This window comes from Delphinus delphis, chromosome 1, assembly GCF_949987515.2.
Source record: "Delphinus delphis chromosome 1, mDelDel1.2, whole genome shotgun sequence".
NCBI lineage: Eukaryota > Metazoa > Chordata > Mammalia > Artiodactyla > Delphinidae > Delphinus > Delphinus delphis.
This window is the reverse complement of record NC_082683.1, coordinates 99,689,725-99,701,225: the sequence shown is the minus strand read 5'-3', so window position 1 is coordinate 99,701,225 and position 11,501 is coordinate 99,689,725. Positions and strand designations below refer to the sequence as shown.

Below are 11,501 nucleotides of genomic sequence, written 5' to 3'. Positions count from 1 at the left end.
GACTAAAGCTTAAGTATACCATGAAGTTAATTATTTAATATTCCTTCTCCCTAGGAGCTCTCTAGCCTCTGCAGATACATGGTTTGATGATATAAGTGGATGCTTATCTTTAAAATCCATGAGGGTAGTTGATACTCTGCTTTTAGAAAAATGGCCTTCTAATGTCTGTCTTAGTTGGTAAATAGTAACACATACAATGAGTGCCCGCCAATGACAGTGGTGCTTTGGAACATTACAGAGGCAATCATTTGCATAGTTCCTGATGATCATTTTACTGCTATGGACCAGCGACTGTTAAATGTCTCCATTCCCTCCTCCTTTTTGAATGGGAGTTCTGTTACAATTATTTTGTCCCTTTCTCATATATTGGGTGTTTGGGGGAGGGGAGACAAAGAACTTTTTTTCTTAGTTATAGGTCTTCATGTTGAGAGGAGCTGTACCCCAGGATCTTCATTCACATGCGGACCTGGTGCAGATGACAAGATCCTGGATTTTGAGCCAATGATATAATGAGATGAGGCTTTGGGAAAGGGATATTAGTTGTTATCGCCAGAACAGCAAGAGAAGCAAGTGATAGTGAAAAAATTCTGGCCTCATTTTTCAGTAATAATTAAGAGTACAATATTTGAACTGGAAGAGTGAAGGGTATGTGGACTGGTAGGGAGGGGAAGGGGTAGTTGGGAGGGTGCTACATTGAAGGCCCAGAGAGAAATAAACAAAGGAGGAAATTTTACCCCACATTGCTCATAAAGGGTATACTCTGTTTCTGTAGCCTTACAACATTGATTGTACAGATAATGCAAAGGATAGATAAGATTATGCAAAGATTAGATTCCCAAGATGGCATTTGCCCATAAGCATATCAGTAGTGAAATGAGGAAGGTGGTTTATTATTGTGGGAAAAGGTTTATTGTTAATGGTAAGACACACTTGGTTTTAAATTTCTATTCTGCCACTTACTGATGCCACTTACCTTGGGCAAGCTATTTAACACCAGTTGGATAGTATCTTATAATTTTTTGTTTTTGTTTTTGTATATTATTTTGGGAGTATGTCATAAATGTACTTGTTGGAATCCTTAACTTGGCAGTGGCTCACTCTAGTGTGAAAGGAGGTTGACCTAGAATTATCTCTGACATTAGAGGTCTGAAGGCTATTTAGTAGAAACTGAAGTTTCAGCCCTAATGATTGATAATGACAAATAAAAATGGCCCTTCAGCTACATAATTCCTGTTCCTAGTCTGAAAGGAATTTATGATTTTTTTTTTTAGAATGGAATAGAAAGCAGAAGATTGGCTCTGATTATCTTGCAAGCTAGAAATTCCACTTTGAACAACTAACTTACTGTTTATGCTTGAATCTCTTACTAGTTCACTAGTTCTGGAAGGGCTGATAGGTTTGAGTGCTGCTTCTGAGATACAAACCCAGAATCTAGGTGTAGTTACATTAAGAAGGCAGCCACTATGAAGTGTCCAATCCTGAGAACCTGTAAAACGACAATGGAGTCCAACCCTATTAGGAAAATCCCAATTAATTCTATTAGAGATATCCCAGATCCCTTTTAATCCTGGTCGTTAGACCTTGGGCTAAAAGGAAGATATTTAACACTTGCTGTGTGTCAGATACTCTTGGGTCATTCCACATAACATTATCTTATTTAATCCTTGTTATTTCCCTGTGAAATACTTTGTGTTGTCCCCATTTACAATTCCTCAAATGCCCAAATTTTTATTCATCTTTTCAGCTTTTATATATCCTATACCCTCCATCTGGAATGGTCTTATTCCTACTCTTTGCCTAATGGATCCCTCCTTGTCCTTCAGAGCTCATCTCAGATGTTACTACTCAAGGAAGCCTTCCTTACCCCCAGGTTTGTTTCCTTATTATACACTGTAGTAACACACTATATCTTAATAAGCACAAGAAATTATATGATTAGTCATTTAATATCTGTCATTCATGCTGAAGTATGACCCCATGAGGATGGGAACTATCTGTGTCGTTTTTCTGGGTTATTTATAGTGCCAAGTATGTGTAGTTTCTTACACACTGGTACTCAGTAAGTAATCGGTGTGTGATAGTGGCAAACGAATGCCATAGTCAGGAGTTGAATGCTTGTGTAATAGAACTTCAAAATTTCTTTCTTTAAATTACACCATACCCAGAACCCAGCAGGAAGTTTCTCAGTGTTGCCCAAGAGCTCTTCCTTGACTCTTTCAGTTCTAGATTGGCTATCTAACTATTAAAGTTATTCATTAACCCTAGGTACTGGCTTGGGTGTGGCTCTGAGATAAGGAACTGAAAGTCTTCAACAAACCTCCCTAGCTGTGTGTGGGTGAGCTCTTCAGAGAAGTCCCATCTTTCTGAGCAGCTGTTTTGTAGACAGGTGGTGGGAAAGGCTCCAGGACTCCATGTCCCATTAAGAAACTTTACAAGAGGGACACATCTGGTTTACCAGTGTTTCTGACTTCCTTCTGAGCTGAAAACTGCTTTGTTTTGTAGAAAAGCAAAACTGGGCCATAAACACCTAAAATGAAGAGCCCCCAAACCTTTGAGGAGCAAACGGAATGCATTATAGACTCTCTACTCACAGACTTCTTAGGTCCCACTTGTCAGGTTGCTAACCGGACCCTACGTTGTGCAGACGAAGTAGATTCAGGTAAGGCTCCTGGCCTGAGGTGGTAATTGCAGGTCAACAAGAGAATCTGAATATTCTTACTTATTTCTTCTTAAGTTTCAAAAGGTAAGCTCTAAGCTTTCAGCAATATCTGAAGTCTTTATAGAAGGGAAAGAGATTCTCAGTGAAGGGAGATTTTCTGTCTTCTATTGGTGTTGACAGAATATTGAAGATTTTCTTGGGAGAGAATGATGCCCAAATTGTTTAAAAAGTCTAGAGAACTTTTTTCAATGCCCAGATTCCTGGGACTTGCCATCCCTTCAAGCATTGTGACGAATGTGCCTGTGTTCCCTCTGTTTTAGGAGAGGTCTGCTCTTTCGATGTGGCCATCATTGCTGGTCGCCTTCGGATGTTGGGTGACAAGTTCAATGGAGAATTGGAAGCTTCTGCCAAAAACATCATTGCAGAAACCATTCAGGGACAGGTCAAGTTTCTGCTACTTCCTTCTATTGTTTGCTGCTTTTTTTCTATTTCAGATATCCTTCTCTTACTACTCCTATATGACTGTGACTAGAAATGTTCTGTGAAAGATTTGGGGGCTTAATGCATCCAAGGAGATACAGCAGGAATTCTTCAACTGCCGATTCTTTAGCAGTTAATCAAAGCCTAGGTCGTATTGAGGTGGAGAGCTTTTGGCATAGGCTGATCAGCCTTCAGATTGTTTCTATTTGTTTTTCATCAGAGCTGTGCTTAATGGCATAGAGCATATATATAGCATTTTATTCTTGGTAAAGCATTTTATTCTTTTATGCACCTGTTTTAATATTTATTTTGCTGGTAGTGGACATCTTTTTTTCCTCAAGGTCCAGCAATAAAATTATATACAGGAAGGATAGGCATTTGACAAATCCGATGCAACTAAGGATAAGTACAGCAGCCACTAGGGCGTATCTGGCTTTTCATCAGTGTCCGGATTCCTGAACTTTGTATGGGATATAAATACCATAGGCAATGTTCTAGAAGAGGTTGCTGATTAATATCAATAATGACAGCTAATATTAACTCATCACTTACCATGTGCCAGACAGTATTCTAAATGCTTTACATTTATTATCTCATTTAATCCTTACACCACTCTATGAGGCATTATAGAAACTGTTATCCACAGTGCAACCTCTCTCATCTGTGTGTAACACTGTGAGAGCAAACATTTAACCCATTTTGTCCACTGCTATATTCACACAACCTAGAACAGAACATGATATACAATAGGCCCTCAAAAAGTATTTTCTGACTTAGTATCCATTTAAGCTGATAAGGAAACTGAAGAATAGGGAAATAAGTAATTAGATTATTTAGTAAGTGTTGAAGTTAGGATTTGAACCCAGACTGATTCCAGAATCACACTTTTTTTTTTAAATTGAGGTAGCATTGCTTTATAACTTTACATAAGTTTCATGTGTACAACATTATAATTCCACTTTTGTATACACCACAGCATGCTTGCCACCAAAAGTCTAGGTTCTCTCTGTCACCATAAAATTGACCCCCTTTACCCATTTTGGTTCTTTTTGGTTTTCTAAATTAATTAATTAATATTTTATTTTTGGCTGCGTTGGGTCTTCGTTGCTGTACGTGGGCTTTCTCTAGTTGTGGTGAGTGGGGGCTACCCTTCGTGGTGGTGCGCAGGCTTCTCATTGCAGTGGCTTCTCTTTGTTGTGGAGCACGGGCTCTAGGCGTGCGGGCTTCAGTAGTTGTGGCCGACAGGCTTTGTTGCTCCGTGGCATGTGGGACCTTCCTGGACCAGGGCTCGAACCCATGTCCCCTGCGTTGGCAGGCGGATTCTTAACCACTGTGCCCCAGGGAAGTCCCCTCTTTACCCATTTTGACCTCGCCCTATCTCCTGGTCACCACCAATCTATTCTCTGTATCTCTGTGCTGAACCACACCCTTAACCATTATGCTTTATCTTCCTACTGAATGCAGCTCAGGCAGAACTGGACTTATCACACCTAATTGCTTGCACTGAAGCTTTCCTAGGTAGCTGGTAGCTGGATCTACTTTTACTTTTTAATTAAAAAAAATTATTTTGGGGCTTCCCTGGTGGCACAGTGGTTGAGAGTCCGCCTGCCGATGCAGGGGACACGGGTTCGTGCCCCGGTCTGGGAAGGTCCCACATGCCGCGGAGCGGCTGGGCCCATGAGCCGTGGCCGCTGGGCCTGTGCGTCCAGAGCCTGTGCTCCACAACGGGAGAGGCCACAACAGTGAGAGGCCCTCGTACTGCAAAAAAACAAAAAACAAAAAAACCCCCAAACAAACAAACAAATTATTTTGGAAACAGCTTCAAACTCACAGAAAAGTTGAATCGTTTGAGAGTAAGTAGCCAACATGTTGTTCCATCACCCCCTTCAAACAAGGACATTCTCTTATATAACCACAGTCTAACCATCAAAACCAGGAATTTAGCATTGATACATTATCATCTCATCCTCAGATCCCACTCAGATTTTCTCAGACTTTCACTTACAGCTGGCCCTTGAACAACACAGGTTTGAACTGCATGGGTCCACTTATATGCATTTTTTTTCAATAAATAGTACAGTAGTACACGATCTGCACTTGGTTGAATCTGCAGATGTGGAACCGCAGATACGGAGGGCCAACCAAAGTTATATGTAGGTTTTCAACTATGCAGGGGATTGTTTCCCCTAACCTCTGAGTTGTTCAAGGGTCACCTGCATAGCAGAAGGATCTAGGTCAGAATCAGATTGCACTTAGTTGTCATGTCTCTTTCGTCTCCTTCAATTTGGAATAGTTCCTCAGTCTTTCCTTGATTTTCATGATCTTGACCCTTGACGATTATGGGCCAATTATTTTGAAGAATGTCCCTTAACTTGGGTTTGTTTGATATTTCCTCTTGAATCGATACAGGATATGTACCTTTGGTAGGAATTGCACAGAAGTGTTGCTGTGTTCATTTCACTGCATCCTATCAAGTGGTGCAGATTTCAATTTGTCCCAGTACTGGTGTTAACTTTAATCACTTAAAATAGTGTCTGCAAGGCTTCTTCACTGTCAAGTTAATCTTTTCACCTTTAATTAGTAAGTGTCTTGTAGGGAAGTCCTTTGAAACCATGTAAATGCCCCATTTCTCACCAAAATTTTAATCTATTCATTTATTTATTTTTTATATCAACGTGGACCCATGAATTCCTACTTTATTCAGTGGGTTGTAATCTGTTACTATTATTATTTATCTGTATGCTCAAATTGCCCTAGCTTCCACCTTTCAACCTGGACTGTGTCTTTTTGGCATGTCCCTATCATTCTCTGAGTACTTCTTTAATTTCTGACAGAAGATCTTGTATTTTCCAAGCCCCAGCCTGAAATTAGCCATTCGCCAGGGAGCTCTAGTTTCTTCTAATGGAGAATGCTATTTGGAAACCAGGATCTAGGTACTCTCACCGTGGATGCCCTTCTTGGCTTGTTTAGGTTCTGACACCCTGCTTTGACCACCATGGGTCCCCTACACTACACCACAATAGACCTTACTCAGCCCCATCTAATGACTCTTGGATCGAACTTTTGGGGAAGGAAAGAGAAAGAGGAAAAGCTAATCTATTTTTTACTTTAGAGTTTCCCAGACTTCAGTCATTCAAGCCATACCTTTAGAATTTGACCAACTTTGCTATGATGTGCTTGGTATTTTTCTTTCAAATCATTTTGTTTTTCCTTTAATCATTTTGTTCATCCTGAGCAAATCATGGGTTTGATTGGCTGCTTAGGTTTTTTCTAATACCCATTACAATCAATTAAAAATACTAAAGTAAGAAAAGTTTATCCATCTACTTCTTTCTTTTTTCTGTTCTTTTTTTTTTAACATCTTTATTGGAGTTTATTGCTTTACAATGGTGTGTTAGTTTCTGCTTTATAACGAAGTGAATCAGCTATACATATGCATATATACATATATCCCCATATCTCCTCCCTCTTGCGTCTCGCTCCCACCCACCTGCCCTATCCCACCCCTCCAGGTGGTCACAAAGCACCGAGCTGATCTCCCTGTGCTATGAGGCTGCTTCCCACTAGCTATCGGTTTTACATTTGGTAGTGTATATATGTCCATGCCTCTCTCTCGCTTTGTCACAGCTTACCTTTCCCCCTCCCCATGTCCTCAAGTCCATTCTCTAGTAGGTCTGTGTCTTTATTACTGTCCTGCCCCTAGGTTCTTCATGACCATTTTTTTCCCTTTAGATACCATATATATGTGTTACCATATGGTATTTGTTTTTCTCTTTCTGACTTACTTTACTCTGTATGACAGACTCTAGGTCCGTCCACCTCAGTACAAATAACTCAATTTCGTTTCTTTTTATGGCTGAGTAATATTCCATTGTATAGTGCCACATCTTTATCCTTTCATCTGTGGATGGATGCTTAGGTTGCTTCCATGTCCTGGCTATTGTAAATAGAGCTGCAATGAACATTGTGGTACATGACTCTTTTTGAATTATATCCATCTACTTCTTAAGATTACCTTAGATACAACCAATGTGCACTTGCCACTCTTTGAGAAACACTTGCTTTATTGGATTCCTACACCTGCAGCCTACTGTACTTTTTCAATGATACTCCACTGATAGATCTCATATCTTACCCCAGGCAGGAGCTATACTTCAGGACACAGTTAATTCTCTCAGCAAGGCCTGGTGTGCCCAGGATTCCAGCTTGGCTTATGAGAGAGCCTTTCTGGCAGTGTCAGTGAAACTTCTTGAATGTGTGGTCCGTATGACTCCTGAGATGGCAAGACAGGTGGCTACGCCCATGACAAATATGATCATTGGGAACACTGCCATCCGAGAGTATATCCAGGGCCAGGGAGGTTGGGTAAGTATTTTGGGGCCCCTGGCTTTGCTAGACATTTGCATTGTTTTTGTACTAATCTCTGGGACTCCAATTCATGGTTCTTGCCATCAGTTGGAAACCATGCAGGGAAACTGGCCTTCCAACTTTGCTGAAAATGCCGGGATTTTTTTGCCATGGAAAAGGGGAGGAGTCAGAAGCTCAGCCAGTGGGTCTTGGACCCCAGAGCCAGACTGCCTAAAATGTTGACTGCTTACTTGTCAAGCTAATTTCCACTTCCTGTACATAATCATCTATGAAGTATATTAGTGGTGGAGTTCTAATCTCAGTGTGACTTTGCTCTACTGGTAAATTTCTGGGTCTTTTTTCCCTAACATCTTTTGGGTGTGTGTTGAGGAAGTTCAGAATCATCTTACTATTATCTAACAAAAAAACAGTTAGTGACATCTGCTGTAGTGGTAACAGTAGGAGGCATTCTAAGTCCATGTCTTAGTAATCATTAGAACATCTGCTCTCTTAGAGCACTCCCCTTCATTTCCAAGATCAGCAGAAGCCTTAGTAAGAGCTCTCTTCCCTGGAGTTATCTGTGGGTCACTCTGGCTTCTTTAGGGAGTTCCTGAAGACCATTCCTTTGACTGTAGGATATTCATTGTCCTTCCTAGGAAAATCTGGAGAGCTGAAGAAGAAGAGGTGGAGCTGTTTTCCAGCCTGAAAAACTTTGATCTTCTTTGACTGATCGGGTGATAGATCTCTGGCAATTAAAACAGAAACAACCGAATCAAAACCTTCTTTCTCTTGGACAGAACTGAACTTAGCTGAATAACCTGTTTTCTACTGATTGTTAAAGTTAGGAGCAGCTCCCAGAGGTCTCTAGAGATTTTATACTTTCTGTTTTTACATGAGTTTTAATGAGGTTTTGTTGAAGCAAAGACCTCCAGACTTAAAGTAGTGACTCATCAGTAGTGGAATTCCAGGCAACAGGGCAGGCATTTGCTGGAGATACTGTGGGGAAAAGGGAACACACAGTAAACCATTCCTTCAGATTTAGTCCTGTCCTCTGGTAAGGATCTTGTCTACTAATTTTGCAGTCTAAAGTGTTTCAGGGAGATCTTTGGTTAGAAAACCTTGTTATTTTAAGTTGAGGATTTTCTTTTAAATTCATAACCTAAATCTCATATTAATTTCACCTGAGCCAACTTATTTTATGTATTTTCAAGACTGGAAGCAAAAAAAATAGCACTTTGTTCATCTGCTCTTCTACTAGGAAGGCCAAAGAGCAATAAAACAGTTGCTGCATTTTTATTGCCACAGGATGCAGGAAGTGCTGGCCCACTTCTGGGACAGTAGGGCCATCCCAGCTTAGATGAGGCTAGCTACATACCACAGTGTTTTTCAAAGTACAGTTTACATACCACTTGCATGTGACCTTATATGTTGCTGATTTCCAGGCCCCATCCGCTAGAGATTCTGATTCTGTAGGGGAGGGCTGGGGCCCAGGTTCCTAACTTTTTAATCAGATCCACTGGTGATTCTAATATACACATAAATTTTGAGAACTGTCACTTTAGAGCAAGGGTTGGGAAATTAGAGCCCACAGGCCCAATCAGCCCACTGCTTTTAAAATTTTTTTTTGTAAAGAAAGTTTTATTGGAATGCAGCTACACTCACTTGTTTACGTATTATTTATGGCTGTTTTAGCATCGCAGCAGCAGAGTTGAGTAGTTATAGCAGACACCATATAGCCTGTCCTGTAAAGCTTAAAATATTTACTATCTGGCCCTTCAAGTTTGCAGACCCCTGCTCTAAAGCTAAATGAACATTTCTCCTTGTGTAATTTAAACTCTGTTGCAATCATGATAATTCCAAACAGAGCTGTAGATAGGATAACTCCTTTTTCAGAATTTAGTCTGAGTGTTTGTTAGTTTTTGCATAGTCCACACTTTCTTTAGAACCTTTGGCAAAAGGAGCTCTGTGACTCCTGAGAATTCGATAGAAGGTATACATTTCCCTGGCCCTGCCACAAGTGATTGGAGGTAAAACATATGGTTTCTATGGTCTGTGTATCTCATAGCAGTTCTTAATAATCTCATAGATTAGTAAGCAGTCATCAAATAGAGACTTCTTCATCTCTAAGTCCCCAAACCAGACGATTTACCTGAACATCAAGAAGAAAATCACTACTAAAGCATTACTATACCTATTTTTCTAAGAGAGGCGTTAATGGCTTTGGCTAAAGTTTAACAAAGTTAACCACATCCCCTCCCTTCACCCAGCCAGCCATCTGGCTCCCCTAGATACACAGAAATAAAGCTGTAGTGCTGTTAATGTATTCTGACTTTTTCAAGTTATGCTATTTCCTCTATTCTTCGATAAATCACAGTTAGGTTAGTAATCCAGAAATGAGATTTCATGTTTCTCTTTAGTAGAAATTATCTGTTTTTGCTACCAATTTAAGACACTTGATGTATTCCTTTGTCCCCTACATTACTGTAAACTCAGCATGGTGAGTTTTGTGGTATTTGACCTCTTAAGTGAAATCATTATTTTCACTTTGACTAATGCTGTTCTGTTCCTGAAATAAAATTCTTCTCTCTATGCATTTGAACTAATTCTCAGCAAGTGTAATCTAGAATGGTATAGAAATAAGGAGCAGATGGGTGGTTGCCAGGGGCAGGGGGTGGGGGTGGGGTGGGGTAGAGGAAACAGGTGAAGGTCATCAAAGGATACAAACTTCCTATGAGATGAAAAGTTCTGGGGATGTAACGTACAGCATGGTGACTATAGTTAACAATACTGTAATGTATATTTAAAAGTCGCTTAGAGAGTAGATTTTTAAAGTTCTCACCGTACACACAAATTGTAACTATGTGAGGTGATGGATATGTTAACTTTGTTATGGTGATCATTTTACTATATATGTATATCAAATCATTACACTGTGTACTTTAAACTTACACAACGTTATAGCTCAATAAAACTGGAAAAAAATAAATTGTAGTATTTTTTTTTTCTGGCCATGCCACACAGCTTGCGGTATCTTAGTTCCCCAGTCAGGGATTGAACCCAGGCCACAGCAGTGAAAGCACAGAGTCCTAACCACTGGACCACCAGGGAACTCCCCTATACTGTAGTATCTTGAGATAGAGGATATGGTGCCCCTGGGGAGTATACCAGGCAAATGGGTAAAGCAGCTCTGGCCTGGGTGTTGTGTTTGTTGTTAGGCCACCCTTTATCCTAGGAATGCTGAAGTGATTTGGGCTGCAAGAAGAAGACACTGTAGCCCAGAGATCAAGAAGGCATTTAGGTTGTCTGATTTTAACAACTTAGTTTCACCATAGACAAATCATGTGACATTGGGCAAGTAATCCAATTTCTTTGTGCCTATGTTTCCATAATAGGGTTATTGTGAGGGACAAAAGATACAGTACACTTTGTCAAGGGCTTAGCCCAGTGCCTGGAATATTTTAAGCACTGCTTAAACAATTTGGAGCCCCTGTGGTTTGGAATTCATAAAGTTCTAGCTTGACTTTTTTCTCTCCATTAACTCTGTCTCCCACAAAGGCAAGCCAATCTTACTTTACCTTTCACCTCAATGTGAGTGATTCTTATGTCTGACTTATTTTCCTTCTTGCTAAATCCATATCCACAAACTCTAATTCTTTATTTCTATCAACATTTCTTATCCCCACACTTTCCCAGATTGCCATCCAACTAGCTCAAATCCTGTCATTTTTCCCTTCTCCCTCCCTCCAGTCCTACTCCCCCAGTTAGTCTTTCTCACTTATTCCTTCCTTTTTGTCCTGACTCTCCCTACAAGAGTTTATAGGGACTCTTGTCCCTGCTTGGACTACTGGCGAAGCCTTCTAGTTGTGCTTTCAACTGATTGTCCTGTTGCAAACTTGCCCCATTCCAGTCTGTCCCATATACTGCCACCAAATTGGCCAAAGCTGTGATTTCTTTGTCCCTTGTTCTGATTCAGTTTTCGATATGGTATAATTCATTTTGAAATTTTACACGCCAC

The 11,501-nt window shown here is 40.3% G+C and overlaps 1 protein-coding gene across 2 annotated transcripts; it reads left to right on the top strand.

Moving 5' to 3' along the window:
* Window positions 1-2,310: 2,310 nt before the first annotated feature.
* Window positions 2,311-9,576, top strand: BCL2L15 (BCL2 like 15). Of its 2 annotated transcripts, XM_060006944.1 has the most exons (4): window positions 2,311-2,659; window positions 2,980-3,101; window positions 7,280-7,504; window positions 8,143-9,576. In XM_060006944.1, the coding sequence occupies exons 1-4, from the start codon at window positions 2,533-2,535 to the stop codon at window positions 8,158-8,160; spliced, it is 492 nt and encodes a 163-aa protein (XP_059862927.1). In that variant the 5' UTR covers window positions 2,311-2,532; the 3' UTR covers window positions 8,161-9,576. The 2 variants fall into 2 exon arrangements, with proteins under 2 accessions (XP_059862927.1, XP_059862921.1); XM_060006938.1 differs by lacking the exon at window positions 8,143-9,576 and having other exon boundaries at window positions 7,280-7,729.
* Window positions 9,577-11,501: the final 1,925 nt, after the last annotated feature.

Bases quoted from the DNA above. Each gene is read 5' to 3' on its own strand.
- BCL2L15 (XM_060006938.1), top strand. From the start codon at position 2,533: ATGAAGAGCCCCCAAACCTTTGAGGAGCAAACGGAATGCATTATAGAC. The intron at 2,660-2,979 runs GTAAGGCTCCTG...CCTCTGTTTTAG, and splicing joins TGCAGACGAAGTAGATTCAG to GAGAGGTCTGCTCTTTCGAT. The intron at 3,102-7,279 runs GTCAAGTTTCTG...ATCTTACCCCAG, and splicing joins CAGAAACCATTCAGGGACAG to GCAGGAGCTATACTTCAGGA.